At 48.5% G+C, this 15314-nt stretch overlaps 1 protein-coding gene across 3 annotated transcripts in view; it reads left to right on the top strand.

Annotated features, from left to right (window-relative positions):
• LOC135223882 (kinetochore protein Spc25-like) overlaps window positions 1-15314 on the top strand; it is a 115298-nt gene that overhangs the window by 93989 nt on the left and 5995 nt on the right. For all 3 annotated transcript variants that reach the window (XM_064262796.1, XM_064262795.1, XM_064262797.1), the window contains exon 4: window positions 10552-10650. In XM_064262796.1, coding sequence (XP_064118866.1) covers window positions 10552-10650 — 99 coding nt within the window. The remainder of the gene's footprint in view (window positions 1-10551; window positions 10651-15314) is intronic.

Genomic DNA, 15314 nt, shown 5'->3' with positions numbered 1-15314 from the left:
ACGCCCTTGGCCCAGGAGCTTTGAAGTTCGTAGTTTATCTTTTCTAGTAGGGGAAGAGCCTGAAAGAACTCTTTGCCCTATGAGAATTATGAAGTATTTCCTTAAGAGGAAGGAACAACTTAAGGCTAATCAAGATGTACTTTGGTGCTCCGTAAAGGATCCCACTCGGCCCATGTCGAAGAATGCTCTTTCCTTTTTTCTGAGAAGCCTTATTACAGAGGCACATGTTGCCTGTAAGGAAGATCATTTTAGACTACTGAAAGTGAAAGCTCACGAGGTGAGAGCCATCGCAACTTCGCTTGCATTCAGAAAAAAATATGTCTGTGCGGAACTTGATGGAGGCGACTTTTGGAGATGCCAATCGGTTTCGCAAACCACTACCTACTGATGTGAAAATCACATATGATAAATGCTTCGCCTTGGGTCCTTTCGTATCGGCGGATTCGGTGCTGGGGCAGGGAGCTGAAACTTATCCTGTGTAAATTTTTTATATGTTACCCTATATTTTATATTGTTGTTTTTTGGTTGTCTGAAAGAGGTTGCAGGAGGCACCTCTTTTTGTCGTAATATTAACCCTTTGTATTTTTGGTTAGGTGGTCTGGTGGGTTTTGGCTCCTTGCAGAGGTAGTGGTAAGGATCTGTTAGGTAAGCGGACAAGGTCCCTCTAACAGCATCCGACTTGGATTCTACCACAATAGGGGATCACATATCCCAGTGGTAGATCCGAGAGTCTTTCAGCATCAGGTCACGTCTAGCTGTAGTCTCTCCAGGCAATGCAGACTCAGAGATAGTATCTATGAAGTCTTCATCCTGAAAAGGTGAGAACCAAGGTTGTTATATCCTACAACATTAGTTGTTTCCCGTCTTACCTGTATTATTGAGCTGTCTCTTACCCTCCACCAAGGTGCCAATCAGCTAAGTATATATCTGTCAGGGAAGTTCATGTACAAAAATGATATTGTTAAACTACAATAAAGTTTTGTACATACTTACCTGGCAGATATATACGATTAATGGCCCACCCAGCCTCCCTCAGGAGAGAGGTGGAAGAAAAATCTGACAAGCTTACGGGAGTGGTTCGTACATCCGCCACCCAGCGGCGGGTAAGGTAGACCACCTGACCTACCTGTCGCGTGTGCCGCGAGATTTGAAATTCTGTCGGGAACTCGAGACTATAGCTAAGTATATATCTGCCAGGTAAGTATGTACAAAACTTTATTGTAGTTTAACAATATCATATATTTTAATGTAAAATAGTTTAGTGAGACCAATAAGTCACACCAAAACTGTATAGAGTTTACCAAAAGGATTTGTTCATAAATGAGAATTGGAATTTTGAGCAAAGCAGAGATAAAGAAGTTTGACATCTAATTAGCAAGAGAGTAAAGGAAAAAAATGACCAAGTTAGAAAACAGAAGTTTAGTATCAGAGGCCAAAGAATTAGCTGAAAAACAACTTTATCACTACAGTGTTTCACATGACACATACTGTAATTTATTTTCCCATGCAGTGTGTGATGTACAATGTCAGATATTAATTCACAGCTGGGGTTTCTTGTCAAGTTAATTTTTATGAAATCTATTAATGATCAAAGGTAATATTTGAGGTTGTTCATTTCAGTATTGTGAAGGTACAGAAGCTTTATTTTTTTTTTCTTGAAATCTAGATAGCTTTCAGTGCATTTCATGTTACTGTACAGTGAAGTGTTAAGCATTAACAAAATTAATAACTCGGAGCATAAATGGCATGAAGAAAGTATAGATGCACTTGTGTCTGTAACATTTTATTATGATTGAGTTTTCTCTTGATAAGATAGGGGTTCCCCCAGTGGGGATTTATCTGTCTCCTAACCATTGCTTTGTTTCAGCAGCCATTCACTTTATGACCCGTCTGCCTTAAGTGGGTGTTTTGGCATGTGTAACAGTAGGAAGTTTGCAGTATGTAGTCAAACTTGGATTTCATATGCCCTAGTTTTCGTAAGATTCAGTTTTTGTATACTTTTTCCGGCGAAATTTTAACTAGGGTTTCAAATTTATCCTCGGATTTCGTACACCTGGAAACACTACCATATGAAGCTCCCAAACAAAGCATCCCGTGTTCTCTCGTGACCCTTTCTGCTTTTGTGTTTGTTGTTTTTTGTGGTTTTTTTATTCGAGTGCAACGTCTAAATAAGCCATCATGGGGCCAAAGAAAGTTCCAAGTGCCATCCCTTCTATAAAAAAAGGCAAGAAACACTATAGAATTTAAGAAAGAACTCATAGCAAAATGTAGGATGTTGTATGCTGCTCTCAGTAGGAAAATGCCTACAAGTGCTGTTGTTAAGAAATTTAAAGGCCAGCAGAGGCTGGTTTGAAAAATTCAGAAAGTGAATGGGCATAGTACATAATGTGCCTACTTAAGTGATTAGGGACACATTTGCAAAGTGGCGTGATACAAAAGATTTTGTGGAAAATTATAATCGCAACAATGGCTCAAACTTGTCCTAGTGCCAGTAAGTATAAAACGAATAAGGGAAGTAACCCCAGATAGTGCCAGTAAAAAATAAAGAGATGAAGTAGCCCTAGATAGTTGGTGATTCTTGAAGTCCTTCTGGTGGGGGGATCCCCTTCCAAACAACAACCTCTCCTCCTCCCTTTCCCCTCTCTCATTCTTCCAAACACTAACAAGAGTCTTCCATAAAGGTAAGATTAATGTTAAATGTGTATTCATCCATTTCATTAGTCATTTATTTCTCATTGTTTTCTGTATGTAAAACTGTGTTTATTCTCTATATAAAATGAACTTTTTGTTAATATCTGTGGGTGTCTGGAATGCATTAATTTTATTTATATTATTCCTTATGGGAATTATTGTTTCGAATTTTGTAAGTTTCAGACTTTGTGAGACGTTCTGGAACGGATTATGTACAAAAATCAAGTTGTTCCGACCACCGGCATACAACCTTCGGTCCTTTTACAATAGGAAGGTACTAGCGGCAGCTGGATAGGTCGTAAGCTTTCGAACAAGGGTTCGGTAGTTAACTGCTTGTCCGACAGGCGCGCGCTGCGCGTCGACTGGTAGGTAAACAAAGCACTTTTGCTTTCGGCCTACTGGCGTGTGGACGTGTATCATCGCTCTCTGCCCGCTTCATCGTCGTTGCTTTCGCATGGTTGTGTTTTTCTTTTTCTATTTATCTAGTGAAACTGAATTGTAAGTACAATCATTTCATATTTATTTCCATTGAATTCAATTGTGAATTAAAGGATCTTGGTTTCACCACGCCCTCCGATTACCCGAGTGCCGGGACTGAAGGGCGTAAGTGCGGGAATTCATTTTCCCAGAAAATGATCCTCGTATTGTGTATGCTCGGTGCCGAGGGCGGGAGAGCGCTCGCTCCGAGCGTATATTTTGGTTGGAAATGTGTAGATGAAAATCGTAAGTAAGTGCTCTTTTCATTTATATTTTTTTGACCTGTATACTCGTTGCCGAGCGAATGCGCTCGGCACGGAAACTTATTCTGTATGGAAGTGGATCGCAAGTACAGTATTCTTTTTCATTTTCATATATTTATTTTGATTGTAGCAATACTCATTTTGGATCAATTTCCGAGCTTACCCGGAAATTGATCCTTTCCCCTTTTTATTTGAATGAAGTGAAATCGCAAGTGCAGTTCTTTTTCATTTTCATATTTTATTTGAGATTGCATTGTTTTACTGGGGATCAATGTTTCCGCTATTTCCCGGGAATTGATCCTTCCCCTTTTTATTTGTATGAAGTGAAATCGCAAGCGCAGTATTTCTTTTTTCATTTTCATATATATTTTGATTGCATCAATTCATTATGGATCAAGGTTTCCATAAACCTTGATCCATAAAGGTAAAGGAATGGATCCTTTTACCCTTGCGCCGAGGGCGCAAATGCGCTCGATCCGAGTCCTTATTCATTGTGAAGTGAATCGTAATGCAAGATTCTTTTTCATTTTATTCCTTTTATTATTGATTGCATCAATATTTATTTGGTTCAAGTTCCGCTCAGTCAGGGAATTGATCCTTATGCCCTGCATTCGGGCCGATGGCACGATTGCTCTCGGGCTCTTATATTATTGTTGGGTACATGGGTGCTGTGCGGGGTGGGGAACGAGAACACCCCCCCCCCCCGCTCGGCTCCCACCGATGGCCCTTCCCCTTGGGGGGGGGGGGGGAGGTTATCGGCATTCTTCTCCTCGCCCGATCCGTCGAGCGCGGGGGAGGGCGCTCGGTGCCCGATGTACAATTGTATTCGGGGTCTTCCACTCGTTCGGAGAGGGCTCACCCCCCCGCGCGAGACTTCCCCCCCACTAATCGCTACTACTGTTATTTCCGCAGGTGCTACTGCCACGAGGGTGGACCTTGGTGAGGTATGGGCGTCCTTCCATTTGCAGGGCGTGCTAGTGTCCAGGGCTGCGGTTCTATGTCTGGGCCTACTGCGGTCACCCATGGAGTGGTGACCACGCTCCAGGTGACGACGTCCCTCCTCACCTGTTGTACTCACCTCACGTGGTAAACAGTCTTGCCTACAGCCGCTGTGAAGTGCCGTTCGCCGTACCGAGAGGGGGGCGTGCCGCCGCGATCGTGGTTGCCGCGCTGCAGCGACCACACTTCCGCTGCCCTAGAGCTCGCCCCTGGACCTGCCGCCGGTACCAGGATGTTGCTGGCTGCTGCTCCACTTCCTGTGTTTCCGGTGCTGCCTGCCGTACCTGCCGATTCTGGGGCTGACTGTCCCTGCAGTTGCTGCGCTGGCTGTCCCTGCCGTTGCTGCCGCTGGCCTGTCCCTGCCGTTGCGGCGCTGGCTGTCCCTACCGATGCTGTGCTGGCTGTGCCTGCTGTTCCTGAGATGCCCATACCTGCTGATGTCGTCCCTGTTCGTGGTGGTACTACCCCAGACTTTGGTCTGTCTGTCAGGTGCGTCCGGGCCCTGTGGCTTCGGCTACAGCAGCCCCGGCTCCGCCCTGGATAGCAGATCTTACGTCTGTCCTGAGGAAGCTGACGAAGAAGAGGAGGAAGGTGTCGTCGTCGTCGTCTTCATCTTTCTTCATCGTCCGTTGGCTGCCGCCTCTTCCCCTTCGACTTCTAAGGCTTCACAGCCGAGGAAGAAGAAGGTTGCCTCCTCCCTCCTAAGAAGTCTCCCTCGGGAGCTTCTCGGGACCCGTCTCACCTCGGTGGGACGGGAGGGTCCTTCCGCTGGTCTCCTGCTCCTTCGGGAGCGGGGCCCGTCTCTTCTTCCGCAAGGAAGAAGACTACGGGGACCAGAGGGGGTACCGGCTAACACCGGTACTTCCTCGCCTGGTGTCAGTGGTTCGCCACTGCATCAGGGTCCGTCTCGGCCTCTCGTTCGCGGGAGGTACCGAGTGTACGGTCGCCTACCAGCGACCGTGCAGCCAGGAACCAGACTTCTGAGTCCGCTCAGCGTCAGGTTCACGGCACGGGGCGGAAGACTGGTGACAGCCGCTCACGCGACTCTCACCAGTACCAGCTTTCACTCTCGCGGCGAACAGCTGGCTACCCGGGGACGTGACTGTCCACGACCAGCCACGGCTGAGGCTGGGAAGAGGTCCTCCGTTCGCCGGTGCCAGCCACGGCTGGAACCAGCGACGTGACGTGCTGTGAGGACAAGCACCGGTCTCACTGTGACAGTGGAGCCTGCAGGTCGCCTGACCGTCGCTCTCACAGAGAGCGATCGGGTACGGCAACCAGCACCAGCTCTTCTGACACTCGAGATCGGGGCTGCTGTGCTCAGTCCAGCCGTTCTCCACAGCGAGACGGTTCGACCAGGCCTGCACTCCCCCGATCGCCACCGGCGGGTTGACGATCCGCCTGCAGCCTCCAAGCCTGCTGGTTCTGCCAGCGAGCGACGAGGGAGCGTCAGGTCTGCCTCTCCCGTACCTTCAACCTCCTCGGGTTACACCGGGAGGAGCGAAGGTATTGAGGAGTGATCGTGAGGGGTGCGCCCCTCATGATCCCACACGACGCGCCCTACGTGCTAGGCACGGTTCTTGGACCGGCCAGGACGTATGCGCAAGTGGATGGGGAAGACCGAGAGGGCTGTCGCTGTTCCCCCTTCTTAGGAGGAAGGTTCTCGCAATATGCTCTTGTTCGAAAGGACTTAACGGTCCCACTCTTGCAAGATGCTGTGACTTCCGAGATCCAGAGGAACTTTGCCGAGGTTATGGCGCTGATTCGTCAGCACAACGACCTCGGGGAAGGATCGCCGCTCCCACCAGCAGAGCCACGTCTCGGCTCGAGTCGTTTTGGGGCCCGAGAGGGAACCCAAATCGACGGTGGGTCTGCCGCGATCGGAGCTTGCCGACTGTGTTGAACCAGGTAGTCTCATCGTCTCCGGACAAGAAGGCTCTTAGTTCTGGCCGGGTCGAACAAGCTACTTCACCTCCTCTACTGCGGACAGAGGTGTTTCTACGTGTCTTCGGACACCGTATTTGAATACCCCTTCGGTCCTCCTGAGGTTCGACCTCGACGAGGACTGGAAATGAGTCGGAGGACGGTATCGGCTCTCTCCTGTCAGGTGTCGATCAGCCCCACCCAGACGACGTTCACAGTGGCGGCAGACCCTTACCTACAGTATGAGTTCGTAACCCTCCTCGGGGAAAACGTTTTCTCCTGACGATACGTTTTCCCAGGCTCTGAGAGGCCATCGCCGTAAGGCGATGGCTGCTCCTTTTCTTCTCCAACTGCTAGTTCCGCTGGGAAGGCGAGCCAGTATCCAATTCCTCCCCCATTCCCTCTCTCCTTACGGCTACGAGGGAAAGGGGAGGGATCCTACAGAGATTTCTCTGTAAGATCCACGTTAGGGCTGCGCTACCGGGGGGACCTTCGGGTCCTACCTGACGTAAGCCCGGTCGTTGAGGAGGGATCCTGCCCCTTTCTCGATTCCTACGGGAATCGAGGAGGACCACCAGCCGATATCGTTTGACGAATTCGGTGGGGGGTTTCGCAGAGTGCTTAGAATTCTACGGAATTTCTAGCGCACTCAGAGTGTTCGAGTTTTTTACGATCTCCAAACACTTAGGCGAGACCACGGTCCAAAGTGAGCGAGAATCCCCGATAATTGTTACAACGATAATCGGGAACCTTGCTTATGCTCGAATTCCTGTAATTTCTAGCATTTGGAAGAAGACTGCTGCTGAAAGAAGAGTATCTCACAGTAGGCGTTTAACCTGGAATAGAGAAGAACGGACGGGAACTTCCAGTTTGGCTTGAACTATCGTCTTCGGTATTCTGTTCACCATTGAAGCTTTCCTTTGGGAAAGACTTCTCCTTCACTCTCTTGACTAGAGAACGAAGGCGGTCGATCTCCAATCCTTATTCTCATTCCTCGAGGGGTAAAAGAATTTAGGATGGAGGTCGTGGTACAGAACCTACAAATATACTACGTATATTACCCTCGCGACATGATTCTTTTAACAGTTGAATTGTCCGGGGGGTAGGCGCATACCGTAGTTTAATCTACGGTTTGTGACCGAGACGAATTGTATCTTAATTGAACTGCAACTCGGGGTTGCCTGCACCTCCCAGCAGTTATCAGTTTCGATTTTAGATACTTGGTATTGTCATGACAACACCAAATCAGCTTTTGTATTTACCGAAATCCGTTTCGGTTAAATATAATGCTCGAGCGTATTCTTTATGCTCGATGGTTCTAGCCGTGAACGCATTCCTTCGTGGAATAATGGATTACCTGGCAACTCAGGATGACGAGTCACGAGAGCTACTGCGTATTGAACTGCCTGATAGCGGCTCAGTATCAGCTAGGTCTCGGAGATGCACGGTCGGTTACGTCTCTCTCGCCCCTGGTTTGATTGACTACCGAACCGTATCTCTGCCCAACAATCATGGACTTAGGTCTCTGATTAACGGGGGGGATTCTCGCAATAATGAAGGACCATCTACTACTGTGACGCTCGATTTCATCGCCTTTGACATTGCGAGAATTTTCAACAGAGATATCTCTTGGACTCTCTCATCTTTCTGTTTACCGCACGGTAACAGAAGTCTGTACTAGTCAACCGTTGCATCGCACCGCGATAATGCGAATGATTTTTGCAGACATATGAGTTTGTCTTCAAAATATCTCGTATTCGTAGGTGTGCAATATTCATTGCTCGCACCCGATTAACAGATATGTCAGAAGACATCGCCTACTCTCCGACCTGACAGCTCTACTTCCAAATGTTCAGCCCATGAGAAGCAGTTCTTCATGGCAGTATTTTCCTGTCTTCATTACTGAAAAGCGCTCCGCTTTTATTGCAACTACGATCCTCACGGACAGCAATGAATAGCGGTTAGCGTTCTCAGTCTTTGTAGCACGAGGTTCAGAATCTTGAGAATCCTTCTCTCGGTTCAGCTGTGAAGACGTAGGTTGCATTTTCTGTACACCTTCGTCTTCAACGACACATAGTGTTGTTTCTCCTTAGCCGAGAATCAACTATACTATGAGTATCTTGCCATCAAGGACCTCGGTCTCTTGAAGGCAATTGACTTTCGCCTGTTGGGCACATGCCTTAAGAGAGTCATCACCTTGCCTTCTGGCATCGGTGACGAACAAATTATTTGTTTAGTCTCTTGGCATAACCCTTTTAAGGCGAAGGTCACCGTGACTTGCTCGGTGCTTGGACAACTTGCCTCCTACCGAACGCAGTCAGTCGGCAGCTGTCAGAGCGCCCAAGTCTGTTACGAACTTCGCTGTGGACTTAGTTCGGTTGTTCCATAACAAATCTTTTCTTCGTCCTAACGGCTTGTCCACAGTACCCCATACCATCGACACCCACCATTGAGTGTCGGTGTCCTATCCACTACCGAGAACAACAACTTCGCTGCAGACGGATAGACCAGTATGGGTACAGGACATCACCGAAGTCGAGAAGAGGGATAGGTCATACGACCATTCCCTTCTTTTCCTCTGAGGTAATTGCTGACTTTTCCTGCAAAGTCAAGCATCCAGGGGATGGGGATTCGTGACGCTCGATTTCGTACCGAATTCGTAGCGAAGACTCTGAACCCTTCGGTTCCTGACGATCGGTTAGAGTCCTTCACAATCCCCTCCCTAATGGACTTCACCGCCTTCGATGCGAAGGAGATGCTGCTTTGTCCTGTGAAAGCGCGACCGCGCTTTCTGAAGAAACTCGACATCCCAGGCTGAGTGTTGAAGACTCTTCGTCAGCACCAAGATGACCTAGAAGTACACTCCCTCGAGTTACACAAGAACTTCTCCGTGGCGCAGGTACTGAAGGCAGGGGTCTGGTACAACAGACCACTGGCACCTCCTTCTACCTTTTGGATATTGCCCACAGGTCCTTGGATCGTTTTCCTTGGACCCTGGTGGCTGCTCAACACGTTGTGTAGCTAACCCAGACCCTAGCAGGCTGAACAGCATCGAGTCCTGGTGTGACTGTATAAGAATAGATAAGTGAATAGAGAGTGACTGGCTTCTCTTTCTATCTTTTTCTCCCCCTCTACTGTGGGTAGAGGGATATGGTCATCACCTTGCTGGATAAGGACGAGATGCCGGTGAGCTACTCGACAGAGCCCCATCCTATCCCTTTCACTAGGGATGGGAGCGAATATCCACCACTTCCTCCTACAAGGGGGGGGTAAGATGGATGCCAACAAGAGACAAACCATCACTTTATGTTGCCTCTTGCAAATAGGAACTTGTTCTTGTTTGCTGGTACGAAGAGATACGCTTGCCTCTCTCTTAGTACTTGGTCCAGAGGTATGACCATTGATCCTGCGGTGCACACCCCGATCAATCGGACAGAGCTTGGATCCTCCCTCGCTCTTACGACCAGGGAGGCATTCCAAGGTTGGGCGAACCAGTCTGTTCACAAAAGACTCAGACCTCCTCCACCAAGAAGTGAATCTTCCTATTGTAAAAAAAGGACCGAAGGTTTGTATGCCGTGTCGGAACAAATGACAATTTGTCTAAAATTGCATTTTTTCCTAACTATACAAACCTGAGGTCCTTTTACACATAGCCCCACCTCAATGCCACCCCTCACGTCTGCAGTTTTTGCTTGGGCCAAAAGCAAAAGTGATTTGTTTACCTACCAGTCGCGCGCCGCGCGCCTGTCGGACAAGCAGTTAACTACCGAACCCCTTGTTCGAAAGCTTACGGACTATCCAGCTGCCGCTAGTACCTTCCTATTGTAAAAGGACCTCAGGTTTGTATAGTTAGGAAAAATGCAATTTTGGACAAATTGTCATGTTCCACTGTATACATATTGAAAAAAACACAGTAGTACAGGGAATGCAATGATTTATGTTTTGCCACAACATATTGTACTTGGAAGACATAATATTGAGGACTTTGCTCTGTATGAGTCAAGAGATAACAGTAGGAAAAAAATTAATTGTAAACTTGAAGATATGTGAAGGTTTTAAGAAGTCTGCTGTATTTTAATATGTATAAGAAAAATGAGACTAGATAAAATAAACAAAGGCAACCCTAAAGGTTGCTGATGTAAAATCACATCATATAATTGCTAAATTGCCTTTCTTAACATTTTTTTTTTTTTTTCAGATTCATGAAAAAGATAAGCTCAGAGAGATGCTGAATCAGCAGGAGCAAAGAGTGAAAGAAAAAGAACAGTTGGTGGAATATGACGAACGCAAGAATCAGGTAAGCACTGGGTTCAGTACATGATGTAGAGAAATTAAATTTTGTTCATGCAACTTACCTGACAGATATATATATATAGCTGTAGTTTTCCGAAGTCCGACAGAATTTCCAAAACTCGCGGCACACGCAGTGGGCGGCCAGGTGGGTAGAATACCCATTCCCGCCGCTGGGTAGGCAGATATCAGGAAACCATTCCCATTTTCTATTCATATTTTTTCTGTCGCCGGTCAGTAAACACCTGTTTACAGACCTCCGCCTAGGATTTTTTGTATTGACTCGTTATTAAATATCTGGATTGACTTTTGGTTATTGATTCTGGATTGTTGGATTGGCATACACGATAGTGGACTGTTTTTTTATTTGGATTGGCTTTCTATAAACGTGATGTCTGGATCAAGTTCAGTGAGTTTCAAGAGTGTGTGTGAAGAGTGATTGTAAAGTGAGGCTACCGAAATCATCGGTAGATCCTCACACAGTATGTATGGGGTGTAGGGGTGGCATGTATGTTTATTGGATGATCGGTGCAATGAATGCGAGGGTTTGACCGATGATGGATGGAAGGTGTATGATTCTTATCGGTGTAAATTGGAACGCGATAGGATCAGGAGGTCTTCCTCCAAGAGCGGTTCTTCTAAGGTAAGGGAAGTAATATTTCACTGTATTAAACACCTTTAGAATTTGTTGCACCTAAACCTGTGATGTTGCCTTCGGCCCCTGATTCTGTGTCTGGAGAAGGTAATGCCCTTTCTCTGATTTTTAGAGTCTTTACGTACTCTAGAATCTAAAGTGTTAGCCTTGAAACCGGCTCAGTTAAAGTGTGTGATCGTGCCCCTAGTGTTGTGGAGGGGGTGGGGGGGTCAGATCGGCCCCATAATGCCTCTAGGCCTAGACCTCTATCGGACTCCCAGGACTCAGGGAGTGGGTATGTCGAAAGCCGCAAGAGGGTTACGGGGGCTCCCCACCGATCTGGCGTCCCTTCGGCAGGACCTGTTGCAAAGTCCAGGCTGTCAAGGAGCACGCACGGGCGCGCATCCTTAAGGACTGCTTTTCGTCCTCCGAAGCGTCCTCCCCCGCCAGGGGTGGAGCGCTCGGAGAGACTCGCGTCCGCTGAAAGGACGTTTCGTGGCTGATTTCTTCGGAGGAAGCCTATGACGCTTTTCCACCTCAGAAGAGAGTAAAATCTCTTCCGACGAGGCCTCTGGGTTTGCACGCACAGGCGCGTATCCCTGAGGTCTCTGGTGGGTGCACGCACAGGCGCGTACCCCTGAGAAGCAGGTGGCTGTACCTGTGAGAAGGAATGGAGGCGTCCCCTCGCCCTCGGCTTCTTGCAGGTTCAGCCCTTCGCCTCCTTGGGTTTCTTCACCTACGAAGAACATCCTTGTGTCCCTTCAGGACCAGTTGTCGGCTTTGATGGCTCAGAAGACACGCCCAATAGTCGAGCCGAAACGTAGGAAGGACGTCAGGCTGCCTGTCAAAAGGACGAAGCAGCCCCCTTCTTCTCATCGTTCGTCTCTTTCTCCTCCTGCGTCCCCGTCGGTGCTCCTCCGATCTCGTTCTTCTAGTAGGAAGTCATGTGGACAAGACGCTTTGCTTCCCTCTCGACATCCTGTGCAGACCACTCGTCAGGACGCTTCAGAGGACGTTCTTCAGGACGCTTTTCAGGACGCCTGGGGAGGACGCTTTCACAGCAGACGATGACGCTCGTCAGGGACGCTTTTTTTTTTGAAAGCTAAGTCTGGACGCTTAAGCCAGCGTAAAGTCGCTTCTTTAGAGCGAGTTAGAGCAAAACAAGTCGCTCAGCGCGGTCAAGACGCTCTGCTTCCTTCATGCATTAAGGATCGACAGAAGGTCGGTCGCGTTGAAGAAACTTCTGCACCCAAACGGAGATCTTTGTTGAAAGTAAGTCCCGTTGGGCGCACGCCCTCTTCCGGAGGAGCAAGTCCCTCTGATTCCTCTTAGGGAAGAAGGAGAGCTTAGTAGTCCGGCGGACTCAGTTGAGGAGAAGCAGCCTTCAGTTTCGTCCGTTTCGGAGTATAAAGTGCTGGTGCGGCTGTTACGCTCGTCTTTTGGAGACAAGTTCCAGCCTGCAGCTCCCAGGTCTCCACCCTCTCAATTTTCTTCATCGAAGTCTTGTAAGATCCCGGAGTTCGTGGAAATGAAGACTTCTTTATCCGCCAAGAGGGCTTTTAAGAAATTGCAAGACTGGATGGAGCGAAGGAAGGATCAGGGCAAGTCGACTTTTCGCCCTTCCTCCCTCAAGACACAGTGGAAAAGGAGGCATTTGGTATGAGACCAAAGGTGAAGTAGGTGTGAAGATCCCTTCGTCATCCCGGGGATTTTGCTAGTTTGGTCGACGCCCAGAAGAGGTCCCATTTTGTCGACAGCTAAGATTTCTTGGACGCCTACGGAGATAGACCATCACATGAAAGGACTTTTAAGGACTCTCGAAGTCTTCAACTTCTTAGACTGGTGCTTGGGAGTCCTAGATCTTCAATCTAGGAGGGTCCACACGTTAAGTTTGTTTGGGGGAGCTGTCCAGTGTGTTAACTTGCATGGACAAGGCCGTCAGGGATGGTTCGGAAGAGTTAGTGTCTCACTTTGGTACTGCTTTTCTTAAGAAGAGAGCGCTGTTCTGCAATTTTACTGCAAGATCAGTTACTGCGGCTCAAGAAAGCGGAGCTCCTCTTTGCGCCTCTTTCGAACCATCTCTTCCCCCAGACTATGGTGAAGGACCTGGCAGGTAGCTTACAGGAGAAGGCTACTCAGGACCTCTTGGCCCAGTCTTCGAGACGTCCCGCAGTTCCTACGACATCTTTTTGGACTCCTCCAAAGAAGGTTAAACCCTTTCATGGGGCTCCTCCCTCGAGAGCTGCTCCTCGAGGGAGAGGGCTTTCAAGAGGAAGACTTCTTTCAAGCCGAAAGCAAGCAAGTGAAAATCAAGTCCTTCAGACACCAGTCGGAGCCAGACTGAAGTTCTTTGCGGGAGTATGGAGAGAGAGGGATACGGGACCCTTGGTCCCTCAAATCGTGGAGCAGGGGTACAAGATCCCATTTTTAGATCCTCCTCCTCTATCCACAACTCCCAGAGATCTTTCTCCTTCATATCAATAGGGGAGAAACGACAAATTCTTTTCGATCTTTTAGATCAAATGATCGAGAAAAGAGCGGTGGAGCAGGTCTTAGACCTGGGGTCACCAGGATTTTACAACAGACTTTTCCTGGTACCGAAGCAGGGGGGGGGGGGGTGTCGTCGGGGTGGCGGTCCAGTCCTAGACGTGAGCAGGCTGAATTTTTTCATAGAAAAGATAAAGTTCAAAATGGAAACGCCTCAGTCTGTTCTGGAGCCTTGAGAACCGGGCGACTGGATGGTGGGTCCTTAGACCTGCAGGACGCATACTTTCACGTTCCAATCCACCCTCTTTCAAGGAAGTATCTGAGGTTCGTTTTGAAAGACAAAGTCTGGCAATTCAGAGCCTTTGTTTCGGATTAAGCACGGCTCCGATGGTATTTACCATGATCATGAAAAATGTAGCGAGATGGTTACATTCTGCAGGGATAAGAGTATCTCTTTATCTCGACGATTGGCTAGTCAGAGCGTCGTCAGAAGAGAGGTGTCTGAAGGACCTTCAGTTCACGTTAGCCTTGGTGAGGTCCCTGGGACTTCTGGTCAACCTCGAAAAGTCACATCTGACCCCAACACAGTCCATCGTGTATCTGGGGATTCAGATGGATTCAGTGGCTTTTCGCGTTTCCGTCCCGGAACGACAGCTGCAAGGCTTAGAGAAAGTTTCGGCCTTCCTGGGGAAAGGAACTTGCTCGGCGAGGGAATGGATGAGTCTGCTGGGCACCATTTCCTCGCTGGAAAAGTTTGTTTCCCTGGGGAGACTACACCTCAGGCCTCTCCAGTTTTCCTGGCAGAAGAATGGAGAGTCAAAGAGGATCTGGATGCGACCTTGAAGATCACCGAATCGGTGGAAAGCCATCTTAAGATGGTGGCTCGATCCTCGGAAGTTTCAAGAGGGTTTATCTCTAAAGCTTCTGAGCCCCGACCTAGTGTTGTTTTCCGACGCCTCTGTGTCGGTTGGGGAGCAACACTGGGAGTGAAGAAGTGTCAGGCACCTGGAGGGGGGAAGGGGAAACAGGTGTCCTGGCACATCAATGTGAAGGAACTAGCAGCGGTTTTGCCTGGCGCTACAGTTCTTCGAGGAAAAGGTTGCAGACAAAGTTGTTCAAGTCAACTTGGACAACACCACGGCCCTTGCGTACCTAAAGAATCAGGGAGGAACACACTCCCGGCCTCTATTTCACCTAGCGAAGGAGATTCTGCTGTGGGCAAGTGCAAGGCGAGTCAAGATCCTGACGAGATTCATCGCAGGAGTCCAGAACGTCAGAGGCGGACCTTCTCAGCCGACAGGACCAAATCCTGCCTACAGAATGGACTCTGCATCAAGACGTTTGTCGGGAGCTATGGAAGCTCTGGGGACGTCCTCTGGTCGACCTATTTGCGACGTCGAGGACAAAGAGGTTGCCTCTTTATTGCTCCCCTGTGTTAGATCCAGAGCTCGCTATAGACGCAACTTCTCTGGGATTGGACGAACTTAGACCTATATGCCTTCCCGCCATTCAAGATCATGGGGAAGTCATGAGGAAGTTCGCGGCGTCGG

This window comes from Macrobrachium nipponense, chromosome 10 (genome assembly GCF_015104395.2).
Source record: "Macrobrachium nipponense isolate FS-2020 chromosome 10, ASM1510439v2, whole genome shotgun sequence".
In the NCBI taxonomy this organism is placed as follows: Eukaryota; Metazoa; Arthropoda; class Malacostraca; order Decapoda; family Palaemonidae; genus Macrobrachium; species Macrobrachium nipponense.
Note: the sequence above shows the minus strand (reverse complement) of the source record. Positions and strands in the feature narration are given on the sequence as shown.